Here is a 15,539-nt window from a genome sequence, read left to right on the forward strand (position 1 = left end):
CAGAACTCTCCACCCCATGGCCAGGAGCCACATCTGGTCAGGAATGGGGAATCTGGAGCTCCCTGCCACCCGTGCTTGTCCGTGGGGCCATCACACCGTCTCCCCCACCCCTGAAGATACCACGCAGGTTGGGCCGGATTGTGAAGGAGGCGGCCTCCGTGGTCGTCAACAAAGCGGCTTTGGCCCAGCCACACGCGAACCTCTGGGGCGGCCCAGGACAGGGAGCGGGAGAGAAGGGACTCCCCACTTCTCACCCTGAGACGGGTGGGGCCCGAGAGAACTGGCAGCAAGACTCAGGGCCAGGCATACCCCCCTGGGGACTGCGGGCTTCTTAGGCTGAACTCAAGGGTAGGTGGAGGCCAGACCACTCAGCCGTGGGTCTCCCCACACCGTCTCACCTTCCCGCCTCGTCGGCACCAGTCCGGAACTGCAGCGTGCCCACACTGGGGGCCAGAGCAGGGCTTGGGCCCGCTTGCGTCTGGAGACCCACCCAGAGCTCGGTCTGGCCTTGTAGCTCAGCACTCCGCCAATCCCTCCCTCGTAAGAAAGTCTTATAAGTTAGCAGTTGAAGAGTGGAAGGTAGGTAACCAGACTGGGAGTTTTCTGGAAGGCGTCTTTCTTTCTTTTATTATGGTTTTTCTCATCATCATCACCATCACCGTTGTTTCTTATTTTATTTTGGTTTTGATTTTATTTTTCCTCCCCCTTTCTCAGTGAATCCATTCCTTCCGGCACATTCTTTGGTTGGTTTTGTTTTGTTTTTTTTCCACTCCTGCCTGATTCCCCCAGGCACTTTTGGTTGGGGTGGCTGGTCAAGAAATGGGGGAGAGGGCCCCAAGTATCTCGTATCGAGGAGGGGACTCCGGCATTTCACTTTAAGTGAGGCCAGAGGGTCATTCTAGTTGAAATAAGCCATCGGAGAGGCCTCTGGGCTGTCTTGTAGCCTGATGTCTTTGAGGACAGGAGCCTCTGATTCATCTCTGGGTGCCCCTGCCTTGGGGTGTGCACGTAACGAGTACTCTCTAAACACAAATGGGGCTGCCATCATGGCGAGGGTTGTATGTACCTTGACGTGAGGCAAAGCCAGTGGCCTCTCTGGGCTTCCCCGCAAGCAAGGAGAATTCTGGAGCTATGGGCAGTTGAAGTAGTGTGGCTCCAGCCATCGTCAACTTGCCTGAGGCTGAGGTCTGAGTCCCCATCCTCCATCAAGGCAGCCCCTCCACAACAGCTGAGCCTGGGTTCAAATACCTGGCTCTCACCACATGCCCTTGGGAAGGCAGCTTGCTTTTTCCGGCCTTAGTTTCTTCATCTGTGAGGTGGGAGGTGATACACAAAAACCCTAGGTGGGGTCTGGCAGCCAGTAGGTACACAACTGGTGCTCATAGAAAACCAGGCAGGTGGACTTTGAAATTGATTTTCCCACCTGTAACGTGGAAGGAGGCTGGAGGGGTGATAGCTTCAGCCACTTATATGTCCTGAGAATTAAATGAGGTATATTGGGGGACACATTTTGAGCGTAAAGGGCGTAGGGTATGGGGTGTGCAGAAGAGGCGATGCATAGACTATGAGGTTTATTACTGGTGATGGCCTTAATACAGTCTCATAGTAGGTACTGAGCAGATGGGGACTTAATGTTGTTTAACAGAGCCCTTAGCACACTGCCTGGCACACCATAGGTGTTTCATAAATGCTCTTTTAAATCTAAGCACAGATTGGCACAGAATTGGCACCCAACGAATGGAAGCTGTTAGTCATTTTTAACAAGCTTTCCCTGGTGCCCGGTGCACAGTAGGTGCCCCCAAACATGGGGACTAAGATTATTGTTCCGAGAAGCCCTTGACATAATGGCTGTCATACAGCAAGTGCTCGATAAGTGGCACTTTCTTTAAGGAGGTTGGCCTGGCTCTAGGCACATAGTAGGCGCTCAAGTCAGAGCCATTGTGAGCCTGACAGGGCCTAGCATGGTCTTGGCTACACAGGTTTTGCTCAGAACGTGAGGTTGTCATCTGTAAAGCCTTTGGCAACTGGATGCACAAACAGTAGGTGCTCGAGAGTAAAAACCATTACCATTTATATATAAAGCCCTTAGCACAGCACTCGGCACGCAGTAGGTGCTTAAAAAAGTGAGCACTGTGTTCTACAAGGCCCTTAGCACGGTGCCTAACACATAATGTTTAGTAGGTGGGGCTCTGTTGCTGTTTTTTCAGTAAGGCCCCTTGCACAGGGCCTGGCACATAGTAGGTCCTTTTTATGTGGACCTGTTCTTAAAAAAGTCCTTACCACACTGCCTGGCCTGCAGTAGGTTCCATGTAAATGAGAACTGCCGTGTTTACCATTAGAGGGCTATTACGATGCCCAGCGCATAGTAGGTGCTCAGTAAATAAGACTTGCCATTGTTCTGTGATGGACTTACTGTGGTGCCAGAAGAACTAAGATCTGTAAAGACCTTGGCACACAGTAGTTGCTAATCGGGGCTATACTATCTCTAAATCCCTGAGGCTGGTAGCAGCCCAGCAAGTGTCCAGTTAACAGGCGCTGGTATTATTCTTTAAAGCCCTCAGCATGCTAACTGGCAAACAGTAGGTGCTCAAGACATGTGCATTATTTTGTCTCCCACGTGAGGCCGAGAGTGTGGTCCTAGTTGAAGTAAGCCCTGGGGTGGCCTCTGGGGCCCCTGATAGAACCCAGGTGCCCGGTAGACAGATGCTTCTGTTGTTAACCTGTGAAGCTCTTCCGCTGTGCCCAGCATACAGTAGGTGCCCAGTAAATGGGACTTTTGCTGCTTTTACCCTGGCAGTGCTGCTCTCCTGGCACCGCATTTACTGTTACCCTATAAGGCTTAGCGCTGTGCCGAAGCACACAGTAGGTGCCTGATAAAGTGGGGCTTTTATCACCATCACCTGGCGTGGTGCCCGGCACACAGGAGACGCTCAGCCAATTAGCGTGTTTACCGTTGGTCCATCCCTGTGCCGCGCCCGGCGCACAGTAGGTGTTCAATGACTAAGTATATTTTCTGTGCTTCTCTGAAGCCCGTGGCCTGCTGCCTGGCACATCGCAGGGGTTCATTAAATAGACGCTTTCTGTGTTATTCCGTGACGCCCCTGGCGCCGGGGCCTAGTGCACGAGAGGTGCCTCCCGAGTGGGGATGTTACCTCCGCTCCCCACACGCGTCCACGCGTGCGCACGTCCCCGGGGACTGGGGCGGCCTGCCCCCCAGGACCTCCCGCGAGCGGAGCAGGTGCAGCCCCGGGCGCTGAGCGCAGTGTTCTTGGCCAGCCCTCCCGGCCCCATCCCCACCCGTCCATCTCACCTTTGGTTGACACCCGCTTCTTTTGGGTTCGACTTCTCTTTGGTTTGGTTCTGTTTTGTTTGTTATCATCTTCTGTTTTATTTTCTCTTTCCCATCTTTTGTTTCCCCGCCCCCCTCCCCGCCCATCCCGCCTCCCCTCCCCGCCCCCACGTTCTCCCCCCCATAGAACCGTCAGCCCCCCCTCAAGACGTTAAATGTGTCAGCACGCGCTCCACGGCCATTTTGGTAAGTTGGCGCCCACCGCCGCCGGACACGCACAACGGGGCCCTGGTGAGCTATAGCGTCCGCTACCGACCGCTGGGCTCGGACGATCCGCAACCCAAGGAGGTGAACGGCATCCCCCCGACCACCACCCAGATCCTGCTGGAGGCCTTGGACAAGTGGACCGAGTACCGCATCACGACTGTCGCTCACACAGAGGTGGGACCAGGGCCCGAGAGCTCGCCCGTGGTCATCCGCACCGACGAGGACGGTAAGCACCGGGCCCTGCCGGGGACCCCGCAGGCCCCAGCCCGCCCCGCGCCTCGGCACCTTCTGCAAAACTGGGCTGGCTGGTGGTCAAGAGGTAGACGCCGCAGTCTTGAGGGGCAGACGTGAAGCAGGCGGCCCGGCCTCCCCGAGGAATCCCGGGCTCCTTGGTCCTGGAATTCTCCATCCTAGACCTTCCGGGCCGTAGTTCCTCCCCAGCCCTGTGCCTGGGAGGTGCAGCTGGCAGCCCTGTAGTTTTGGGTCCGATGGTGGAAAGTATGGAAACAGTGTGGGGAACGGGCCGCAGCACTTGCACCAAACTTAATGGTCCTTGACCCCCAGAAGCGTAGCTTTTAGATTCTTAGGATAAGGCAGGGGAAGCCAGGATCTGCAGCTCAGGGCTGAGCCATCCTATCTGGCGAGTAGGCTGCGGCGCGCCGGTGGTGTTAACAACCAGCTCTGGGGCGCGGAGACCTATCCGCAGCCATGGCCAGCTTCTGTGGTGTAAACACCCCCGGTGGGGCTGTGGCTGACCTCCAGCTTGAAAGTTTTGAGCTGCAGAGGGAGGTGAGGCTCTGGTCTGGAGTCCGTTGGCAGAAACTGGGCTACAGGGGGAAAATGCAAGCAGCTTCTCCCATAAAAGTGCAGGTCCGTGGCGTCGGGAACCTGGCCTGCCTCTCGAGAGCCGAGGCCGGAGAGGCTCGGCGGCAGCCCCCACACTAGGAGGGAAGAGGGACGAAGAGAAGCGGTTGTTGGTGCCAGACCTTGGGGTGTGGTCCGGGGGGGCTGGCTGCGTCCTGGAACGCATCGGGGCACACAGCTGGGCTGCCTGGGTTCAGACCGGGGCTTTGTTTCTACCTGACCCTGCAGTCAAGGGCCCAATGCTCAGGGGGCCCGGTTCCCCCATCTGTAAAGTGGGAGTGAGAGCCCTGCCTGGAAGGGATGCTGTTAGGATGGAGGCAGGTGGGTAACGCCCGTGGAGCGGGGCGTGCAGGGCCCACTCCTGTTGTGTGGCCCTGGGCAGGTGTCTTAGGCTCTGGGGGGCCTTAGTTGCCCATCTGTACGCGGCGCACAGCACTGGGCACCCCCCGCCCCCCCGTGGGGCTGTGGGATCCGGGAAGGAGGCCTGCCCTCCCAGCTGGCGGTGAGCGCTCAGACCGCCCAGTTACCCGGCAGCCGCTTGGCACCCTGGCATCGGGCAGCGGTGCTGCCCGGGGGCAGGGCCAGGCGCCCCAGTAACGGCCCTGCCCGCCCCTCCCCTGCCCCCGCCAGTGCCCAGCGCGCCGCCGCGGAAGGTGGAGGCGGAGGCGCTCAACGCCACGGCCATCCGCGTGCTGTGGCGCTCGCCCGCGCCCGGCCGGCAGCACGGCCAGATCCGCGGCTACCAGGTCCACTACGTCCGCATGGAGGGCGCCGAGGCCCGCGGGCCGCCGCGCATCAAGGACATCATGCTGGCCGACGCCCAGGTGGGCGGGGTGCCGGGGCGGGGCGGGCCGGGGCTCCGGGGGGGCGGGCGGGCTCCCCGACCCCGCCGCCTTCTCCCCGCTTCTCTGCCCCTCTCGGGCCACCTGCTCACCTCCTCCTCTCTCCCCTGCCGCCTCCTCCCACGCTCAGTGGGAGACGGACGACACGGCCGAATACGTAAGTAGCACCCCTGCCCGGCCATTGCAGTGCTGTCCCGGGGGCCGCGCAGTGATGTGATACCCCCACACCCCTCCCCTGCACGACCCTTGTAAGAGGGTCTCCTCCCCTGGGCCCCAGATGCCTGCCAGTCACCTCTCGGTCTCCAGTCAGGCACGTGGACGTAGGAGCCCTGCCGGGGTCCTGGCCTCAGAGGTTACGCATCAGGTTACGCATCAGCCCTCCTACCCCGGCGGCCCCCAGATCCACAGGGCTCGTCCCGCCCAGCGCCCAGCCCCCAGCCGTGGTTTCCACCCCACGCCTCCGCTCTAGCTTCTCCTGCCCTCTCGCCCTGCCCCTACACCCCACAGCCTCCCCCGCTGGGCCCAGGTTGCAGTTGGGCCACTTTCGAACCCAGCTCAGCCTTCTCTGGCCTCAAAATTTCTCTCTGGCATCCCCTTCACTGCAGCCCTTGAGTGGGGAGAGGGTCAGCAGGCCCGGGGCAGGGAAGGAGGCCTGCAGGACTGTCCTTATCCTCCCCGCCCCACCCCGTCACCCTCCCCCAGCTTTCTCCGGAGGCCCCGAGCCAGTCGGCACGGCCATGTGGCACTTTGGGCACGTTGCTGCCTCTCCCCAGGCTGTGCTCCTGCCCCAGACGAACCCATGGGCTCTTCTGAGAGCCCAAAGCCTGAGGTTACATCGACACCAGCCCCACCCCTCACATAGGTCCTGCCTCTTCCCTACGCCCAGGCCGGAGGGGCGTGAGTTCCCACGGGGGCTCAGGGCCAGGAGACCCTCTCCGTCCCCCTGTCCCCCTCCTCGTGCTCTTGACCCCAGAGCCATCCCCCCCCACCCCCAGGCATGCTGGACCGTGTTTGTGGGTGTGCATGTGTGGGGACATGGGCACCCATGTGACTTGGCAAGGGCGGATGCAGCTACGTGTGCAGGTCGGGCGGCTCCGACATCGGGCGGGCGGGTGCCTGCTGTATGTAGGTCGTGTGCCAGCCAGGCAGTGTGGGGACGCACCCCACTGAGCCCGCCGTCCTGGCCGTCGCTGGCCAGTGCGGGAGAGGACGGCTCACGGGAACAGGACACAGATACACTTGACCTTGGATGACTCAGGTTTGAACCGCAGAGGCCCGCCTATCTGCCAATTGATTTTTGACTAAACACGGACAGTGCTGTAGGCGTGCTTCCTGCTCGTGAGCTCCTTGCTCTTCCCTGAGCTGCTTTCCTGTCCTAATACAGTCCCTAACACACGTAATGTGCGTAACAGGCAAAAAACGTATTAGTCAACTGCGTCCTCCGTAAGGCTTCTGGCCGACAGGAGGCTCACAGCATTGGGTTTAGGGGGGAATCAAAAGGTATATGCAGATTTTCGATGGCACGGGGGTCGGCGCTCCTAAGCCCCACGCTGTCCAAGGTCAACTGTACGTGTCCAGTTACGGCTCTGGCCGGGGTGGGTATAGACCGTGCTGTGAAGGTTTCCCGAGGAGCTCCCTAGGAGTCTGGGAGGGTGGGTTGCAGACCTGATTTGTAGCTTTTCCCCATTTCTGGGATATAAATACTCCCACCGTGGCAATTTCGAGCTCCGTGGGCAGTGGGGGGGTGCGGGAGGTCGTCACCCCACAGCTCTCCATTCAGACACAGGTGACAGGATGACCTCCAGAGCACGGACGTAGTAATAAATGTGGTGAAACAATTAGGAGAGACGGTGGGTTTGGAGCATTTATTGCCCTCGTCCTTAGTATTTATCTGTCAGCACGTTTATGGAATTTGCCTTCTGATAACGGCTGTGTTTAAAACTAGCTTTTGCAAAATTCCTGAGACCCTAACTCCTGGCCCTCGTGGCCTGGTAGAGGGAATCCCTGGCTCACCGGCGGGGGCGGAGGAGGCCCGAGGCTGGGAGCGTGCCCGGTGGCTGGAGCGGAGCGAGCGAGCGAGGGGGAGAGTGAAGGATTTGGGCTCCCCCTGCCCCCGAGCCCTGCCCCTGGGAGGTGGGAGCCCTGGAGGGCTGTGGGAAGAGGGCAGGGCCTGGGTGAGGTGCTTGCAGGTGCCCTTTGGTGGCCGCTGGCGGCCAGGGAGGCCCCCCGAGGCCGAGAGGTGATGAGCAGATGACGGGGTGTCAGGCTGCGTGTGCCCATCTTAGCATGGACGTGCTGTGTGTTGGGGTCTGTGCATGAGCTCGGATGCACGCCTCTGCCCTCACACCAGGCCCCACGTCCGTCTTGCTTGACCCCAGCCCCGGGGACGGGGGCGGGCAGGGCCGGTCTCCCTCCGCTTGCGTCGCTGACCCCCGGCCCTGCCCGCAGGAGATGGTCATCACAAACCTGCAGCCCGAGACCGCCTACTCCATCACGGTAGCCGCCTACACCATGAAGGGCGACGGTGCTCGCAGCAAACCCAAGGTGGTGGTGACCAAGGGAGCAGGTACGAGACCCTCCCGCCGCGGCCCCTCGGCCCCCAGAGCACCACACTGTGGCCCCCCTACCACCTCCTCACGGATCTCCCAGCCCGGCCTCCCCGCCCCACCCACAGCCTGCGGTCTCCGTCCGGGGCTCCCCCTGGGCACGCCCGGCACCCCATGCCCTGCCTCGGTCCCAGCTCTGATCACCCCGGGCAGCTTAGCATTTGGAGGTGTCATGCCTGTCTCCCCCACTGCACCGCACAGCCACTTCTCACGGCCCTGCCTCAGTTTCCCTTTCTGGCCCTTCCATCCATCCCAAGGGACCATTGGTTTTTGTTTCTGTTTTTTTAAATATTTTATTTATTCATGAGAGACAGAGAGAGAGAGAGAGAGAGAGAGAGGCAGAGACACAGGCAGAGGGAGAAGCAGGCTCCATGCAGGGGGCCCGATGTGGGACTCGATCCCGGGTCTCCAGGATCACACCCCGGGCTGAAAGCAGCGCTAAACCGCTGAGCCACCCAGGCTGCCCTGTTTTGTTTTTTTTAACCCCATGGTAAAAACACAAGGCGGAGGTGGGAGAGGCAGCCACGAAAACACAAGGGGCAGGTGTTGTGGGCAGATGGCACAACCCGGGGAGCAGCTCGATGTGTTTCAGGGATGTCAGGCCCCGAGGCCTCCGACCCTTCCTTCTGGGGGGCCTCCCTCAGCCTGCGCAGCCCGATGTTCCAGGCCAGCTGGACGCGGCCCCTGCCACACTCCTGCCAGTCCTTGTCCACGCTGTTCCCTCCGTCTGCCTGGCCTCTGTATCCTTCAGTTTCCGGCACCCTCATTACCTCCTCCAGGAAGCCTCCCCTGATCTCTGCCTCGCCCCCCAGGCACGACATTACCCCACAGCCAGGCTTGTCAGGCAGACCTACCATGTATGCCGTGGCTGCTCAGAGCCCGGTTCGTGAAAGGTCCTGATAAGTCCTGCAGGAGGAGAAGCCTGGTTTCACTTGTAGAGCTTCTCCTCCTGCAGGACTTCCCAGGACCTTGGCACATTGATTGCTACCCAGGCTGTGAGAACCGTGGGACAAGGGCAGGGTTTTGGACGTTCCTGTGTCCCGTGGTATTAATCATGTGCTGGCTGGAGGGAGAGGGAAATCAATGAGGCAAGAGATGGCTGACTTATTAACTAAAACAAGAGGTAGCATAGGAGGGCCTGCTCTGACACTGCGGATATTTTCCTCCAGCGGGGTCTCTGAATCCCCGGCCTCCTCGCTCTTCCTTCCACTCACCCAGCCCAGGCCACCCCAGGGCCTTCGCACAGGCTGTTCCCTTGCTTGGAACACCATTTCCCCCAGATCTCCCTCCACTTCCCTTGAGGCTTTGCTTTCTGAGTGCCACCCTCCTGAGACCCACGTTTAAAAATTGCAGCCCCACCCCCGGCTTCCAGACTCGGGTGGCCCCGTGGTACTGACGCCCGCCCCGTGTCCCCACAGTGCTGGGCCGCCCCACCCTGTCGGTGCAGCAGACCCCCGAGGGCAGCCTGCTGGCACACTGGGAGCCCCCAGCCAGCACCGCCGAGGACCAGGTGCTGGGCTACCGCCTGCAGTTCGGCCGGGAGGACTCGCCCCTGGCCACGCTGGAGTTCCCACCCACCGAGGACCACTACACAGCCTTGGGTGTGCACAAGGGGGCCACGTACGTGTTTCGGCTGGCGGCCCGGAGCCGAGGAGGCCTGGGCGAGGAGGCGGCTGAGGTCCTGAGCATCCCCGAGGACACTCCCCGCGGCCACCCGCAGATCCTCGAGGCGGCCGGCAACGCCTCAGCCGGCACCGTCCTGCTACGCTGGCTGCCGCCCGTGCCCGCCGAGCGCAACGGGGCCATCGTCAAGTACACGGTGGCCGTGCGGGAGGCCGGAGCCCTGGGCCCCGCCCGAGAGACCGAGCTGCCAGCGGCGGCCGAGCCGGGCGCCGAGAACGTGCTCACGCTGCAGGGCCTCAAGCCCGACACGGCCTATGACCTCCAAGTGCGGGCCCACACGCGCCAGGGCCCTGGCCCCTACAGCCCCCCCGTCCGCTACCGGACGTTCCTGCGGGACCAAGGTAGGCACGCGGCGACCCCCGCACCAGAGCCGGACCGGGCCTTGTGCCCACCCCCACCCCAGCCCCCTCCCTCTCCCCCGCCCAGGTAAGTGGTCACTTTTCTGCTTCCTTGTGGACACTCGAGGCGAGTCCGGACCCCGAGGCTCCGGCGTTGGCAAAGGTGGGACGTGCCTAGGTGGCACCGCCGCCCCCACCGACCCCCCTCCCCTTCCCCTCCCCCTCCTGCTCCGCCTTCTCTCTGCAGCCGCGCCGTCTCCCCCAGCAGGGACTTGGGACAGGGCCAGGCAGGGCCAGGCAGTAAGGCCATGGGCACAGGCCCAGCGGAGGACAGGGAGCGCCTGGGCCGCCCCACCCCACCCCACCGGCCCACCCTGCCCTACCCCCAGTGCTCATGGGGCCTTTCTTCTGCTCTCTCCCACTTGGCTGCTGCCCGGCACAGTCTCACCCAAGAACTTCAAGGTGAAGATGATCATGAAGACGTCGGTCCTGCTCAGCTGGGAATTTCCTGACAACTACAACTCACCCACGCCCTACAAGGTACGGCCCTCCCCTAGGGAGCAGGCAGGCCAGGGTAGGGGCTTGGCCACGGTTAGGAATCAGCTGGACCCAGGGCTGAGTGGGACCAGGCATTGGCAGGGATTGAGGCTCAGAGTTGGGGCTCATCTTGAGATCAGGGTTCAGCTGGGATTGAGACTCCATCTGTGGTCAAGACTTAACCTGGGATTGGGGCTCAGGCTGGGATTAAGGTTTGGTCAGAGTTGGGAGTCGGCTGGGATTGAGGTCTGATGTGGGATCAGTGCTCAGTCAGGATTGGGACTCAGCTGAGATTAAGGCTCCATCTAGGAGTGGGGCTTATCTTGGGATTAAGGGTCAGTCAGGATTGGGACCTGGTCAGAGCTGGACCTCAGCTGGGATTAAGGATCTGTCTATGGCTAGGAATTCACCTAGGATTGAGGCTTATTCTAGGATTAGGGTTCAGTCAACACTGGGCTTAAAGTTGGGGCTCCGCTGGGATCATGGCTCAGTCTGGGATCATGGCTCAGCGGGGCTGAGGCCCAGTCTGAGGTCACGGCTCAGTGGGGCTGAGGCCCAGTCTGAGATCATGGCTCAGCCAGGCTGAAGCCAGGTCTGGGGTCGTGGCTCAGTCAAGGCTGAAGCCAGGTCTGGGGTCATGGCTCAGTGAGGGCTGGGATCACAGCTCAGCGGGGCTGAGGCCAAGCCTGGGATTATGGCTCAGTCAGGGCTGAGGCCAGGTCTGGGGTCATGGCTTAGGCCCGAGGCCAAGTCTGGGGTCACGGCTCAGTCAGGGCTAAGGCCAGGTCTGGGGTCATGGCTCAGTCAGGGCTTTCCAGGTCTGGGATCACGGCTCAGCAGGGCTGAGGCCAGGTCTTGGATCATGGCTCAGTCAGAGCTGAGGCCAGGTCTGGGATCACAGCTCAGCAGGGCTGAGGCCAAGCCTGGGATTATGGCTCAGTCAGGGCTGGAGGCCCGGTCTGGGATCATGGCTCAGAGGAGCTGAAGCCAGGCCTGAGGCCAAGTCTGGGGTCACGGCTCAGTCAGGGCTTTCCAGGTCTGGAATCACAGCTCAGTGGGGCTGAGGCCAGGTCTAGGGTCACGACTCAGTCAGGGCTGAGGCCAGGTCTGGGGTCACGGCTCAGTCAGCATCGGGGGCTCGGCCCAGAGCCCCACTGAGCCGTTCTCGGCCCGCAGATCCAGTACAATGGGCTCACACTGGACGTGGACGGCCGCACCACGAAGAAGCTCATCACGCACCTGAGGCCCAACACCTTCTACAACTTCGTGTTGACCAACCGAGGCAGCAGCCTGGGCGGCCTGCAGCAGACGGTCACGGCCTGGACCGCCTTCAACCTGCTAAGTGCCAAGCCTAGCGTGGCCCCCAAGCCCGACTCCGACGGCTTCATCCTGGTGTATCTGCCTGACGGCCAGAGCCCCGTGCCCGTCCAGTACGGTCAAAACCAGCCCTGCCCCGTGGGACCCCTCCCACCCTGTTAGCCAGCCTGGGGCCTGCTTCCGTGTCCTCACCCGTGTGTGAAACGTGGGTCATGTCAGCCCGGCCCGTGCAGTGCCCTGATGCTTCTCGTGGGCCCTGCCAGCACGTGTGGCCTTCAGTCTTCTCCTCCCACGTTCCTGATTGTCCCCCACCTGTCCCGTCTCCTTTTGGCTCTGGTTTCCCCAACCGGCAGGGAGACAGAAGCAGAAACGGATACTTTGAGAGGCACCAGGGTTGAGAGTCCCCAGGGAGGGGTGAGGGGACCCTGCCTGGGACACACAGAATCAAGGATTGTGAGGATGTGTGGGTATGGAAGCTGGGGCTTTGAAGGATGCGTAGGAGTTCAAGAAATATAACTGGGGTGGAGTTTCTAGCCAGAAGAAAATGTACTGAAAGCCCGGAGGCTTGAGTCAGGAACTACCGTCCTGTATGGCTGGGGTGTAGGGGGTAGAAGCACAAGGAAGACTCCGAGAGCGGGACCCCCCACACCCACCTCTGGAAGGTGTTCCTTGGACGTGCCCTGACCCTTCCTCTCCCCACAGGAACTACTTCATCGTGATGGTGCCGCTGCGCAAGTCCCGTGGCGGCCAGTTCCTGACCCCACTGGGCAGCCCGGAAGACATGGATCTAGAGGAGGTAAGGCGGGCGCCCAGGCCCACCCCGCCCCACCCCTCGTAGGCCCTGGGGCTGCCGGCCAGCCTCTGAGCACCCCACGCCTCCGTTCCCACAGCTGATCCAGGATATCGCCCGGCTGCAGAGGCGCAGCCTGAGGCACTCGCGCCAGCTGGAGGTGCCCCGCCCCTACATCGCGGCTCGCTTCTCCATGCTGCCCCCCACCTTCCACCCCGGTGACCAGAAGCAGTACGGCGGGTTTGACAACAGGGGCTTGGAGCCCGGCCACCGCTACGTCCTGTTCGTGCTGGCGGTGCTGCAGAAGAGCGAGCCCGTGAGTGCCCGCCATGTCTGCCCACGTCCCACCATCCTGCCCCCGTCCTCCCAGCATCCTGTGGTCAGGGCTGCGCAGAGGGAAAGACTGGAGGTCGGGTGGGGGGCCGGTATCCCAAGGAGGAAGACTCTTTTCAGGAAGGGGCTTTGGAACTAGGGCTTCAGGGGCTGTATAGGAGTTCACCCGGGGAGAGGTATCTTCTGGGTCGGTGTGCGTGGAGGGCTAGAGGTGTGGCCAAAGCAGAGGAAGGGGTGGGGGGAGCAGAGGCTGGGGAAGGTCCATGCAGGCCACCAGGGTCAGGGCTTTCAGGAGTCGTGGGGGTGCTGAGAGGAGGCGAGGGACGTAGGTTTGCGTTCAAAGAGGCCCTGTCCAGCCAGCGTGCGTAGGACGGGCGCTGACCGAGGCCCCTCCTGCCCCGTTCCCGCAGACGTTTGCGGCCAGCCCGTTCTCAGACCCCTTCCAGCTGGACAACCCAGACCCCCAGCCCATCGTGGACGGCGAGGAGGGGCTCATCTGGGTGATCGGGCCCGTGCTGGCGGTGGTCTTCATCATCTGCATCGTCATTGCCATCTTGCTCTACAAGAAGTGAGCCCCCCAACCCGGCACCCCCCCACACCCCCCTTGGCAGGAGGGAGGGCCTCCTGGAGAAGGCGGGAGGTTCCAGAAGGTTCTGGGGGAGGGCTGGTTCCGTGGGAGGACCACTGCAGTAGAGGCTCAGAGAGGTCGAACCACTGGGCCAGAGTCACGCTGCCTGGGGAGGGGCAGGGCCGGGGTTCAGACTCCTGTCGGTCTTCACGCGCCCCTCAGCAGGATGGTTTGGGGCGGAGGCTCCCTCTGAGCGTGGCGAGGGTAGGAACCATCGCGGCCACACAGGACGCGTCTCTGCTCGGGAAGGGGAGGCCGGAGCTCACCTCCTTGAGATGGGGACCCAGGTGGGAGGGATTAGGCCCGTTTCCCAGTAGAGCCCAAGGCTCCCAGTCGTTAAAGCCCCACCCCCCACCTCCCCTTCTGTACCCGTTGCGGGGCTGGGGTAGCTGGGTGACGGGCGCTGAGGGAGCACGTGATGGGATGAGCACTGTATGTTGGCAAATCGAATTTCAGTAAAAACCAAAAAAGAAAATTAAAAAAAAAAAAGAAAAAAGCCCTACCCACCACCGTCACAGGACAGGTGCGGCGTGGCCAGCGCGCCCGCCCTCATCTGTCTCCTTTTCCCTCCTTCTAACCTGTGTCTGCTTCTGGGAGCAGCAAACCTGACAGGTAAGGACTGGCCTCGTCCTGGGAGGCTTCAGGCGAGGGGCCGGGGAGGGGGAGCGGGCCGGGGGTGCACCCAGGGGGTGAGGGGACACCATGTGTGGTCCCGGGAACACCAGTTGCGCCAGTTCACAGTCCCTTCCCCCACCCCCGGCTGGGTCGCGCGTCCGTGGGCCCTGACGGCTGTTCTCGCGTGCACACGTGCGTCTCGGGCATATGCAGGTGCTCACCGCGCCCCCCGCTTGGTCCCACACAGTAAACGCAAGGACTCGGAGCCCCGTACCAAATGCCTCCTGAACAACGCTGACCTCGCCCCCCACCACCCCAAGGACCCCGTGGAAATGAGGCGCATTAACTTCCAGACGCCAGGTATGTCCCTGATCCCGGGATCAACGCCACCGGGGGCAGGTAGCGCAAGAGAAGAGGACGCGGCCCCCTCGGCGGGCCTCGGCGGCCCCTGGCAGAGCCGTTGGCTGCGGTTTAGACGCCTGGTTCCCAGAGCCCTCGGTGGACCCGGGCTTGGCAGTTGCCGAGGATGGGTTCTGGTTGCACCCAAGCGAGGCTTCTGGAAAGCTGCGCTCACACAAGTGGCAGTCGGGGGCGTCTCTGGGAGCAGGAAGGACACCTAAAAACAAACAAAACCGAGATGAGCCAAAGGAGCCGTATTCCTTCGGCCAGAAAGCGCGGTGCTTCTGGTTCCCGCTCCTGGTCTTAGGGACGCTCCGTGGAGGGCGTTTGGGGTTTTCCTTAGCCTTTTACCACACCCCCCACGGGATGTCCCATCCCTCCCGCCCCCAGTGAGGTGCAAAGACTGTGCCTCCCCCCTGCCCTGCACGTCTCTCGTCCACGGTGACCCGTGCTCCCCGGAGATGCGCGGGGGCTCCGCCCAGGGTCCCTGCCACGCCTGGGGAGAGCCCCGATGAGCCAGGGTCTTGTCCTTGATCGCCGTCACGCACGGTGACCCCCACACGCCCTCACCATTCTCCCCTCTTACTGGGCCTGTGCCAGCTGCTTCTAACCAAAGGGAGGAGCTTTCCATTTAACTGATGGCCGCTGTTCTCCTTAGGCGGTCGCGTGGAGCGGTTACACCTGTCCCTCCACCCCCACCCCCAGCCTCTGCTTCCTGTCTCTGAACTTCCTGTCTGCTTCCTGTCTCTGTAGTAACTGTTTCCAGCCCCACGGAGGGCTTTAAACATTTGTGTGTTAACTGATGGCTGCAGTCCCCGTCCAGGGCTCGCGCATGGCCTCACACACTATCCTTACTATATGCCTTTTCTCTCTTCTGCGGCCGGACTGACTCGCACCGGTTCTGTTTTTATGCACATGAGGGTCTTGATCGCTCCTATTTAACTGGTGGCTGCAGTCCTCCCGAAGGGATCACGAGCGGCCCCACGCGGCACCTCGAATGTACTCCCTTTGCTTTTCTGTCCCTGGACTAG

At 61.6% G+C, this 15,539-nt stretch overlaps 1 protein-coding gene across 1 annotated transcript in view; it reads left to right on the plus strand.

The window, feature by feature from the left end:
• Nucleotides 1-15,539, plus strand: part of PTPRS (protein tyrosine phosphatase receptor type S) — a 95,851-nt gene that overhangs the window by 70,144 nt on the left and 10,168 nt on the right. Inside the window, exons 14-25 of the mRNA XM_077860371.1 lie at nt 3,477-3,782; nt 5,051-5,244; nt 5,393-5,419; nt 7,711-7,828; nt 9,287-9,892; nt 10,332-10,429; nt 11,603-11,856; nt 12,446-12,539; nt 12,634-12,849; nt 13,277-13,434; nt 14,095-14,106; nt 14,357-14,469. Coding sequence (XP_077716497.1) covers nt 3,477-3,782; nt 5,051-5,244; nt 5,393-5,419; nt 7,711-7,828; nt 9,287-9,892; nt 10,332-10,429; nt 11,603-11,856; nt 12,446-12,539; nt 12,634-12,849; nt 13,277-13,434; nt 14,095-14,106; nt 14,357-14,469 — 2,196 coding nt within the window. The remainder of the gene's footprint in view (nt 1-3,476; nt 3,783-5,050; nt 5,245-5,392; nt 5,420-7,710; nt 7,829-9,286; nt 9,893-10,331; nt 10,430-11,602; nt 11,857-12,445; nt 12,540-12,633; nt 12,850-13,276; nt 13,435-14,094; nt 14,107-14,356; nt 14,470-15,539) is intronic.

This window comes from Canis aureus, chromosome 19, assembly GCF_053574225.1.
Source record: "Canis aureus isolate CA01 chromosome 19, VMU_Caureus_v.1.0, whole genome shotgun sequence".
In the NCBI taxonomy this organism is placed as follows: Eukaryota; Metazoa; Chordata; class Mammalia; order Carnivora; family Canidae; genus Canis; species Canis aureus.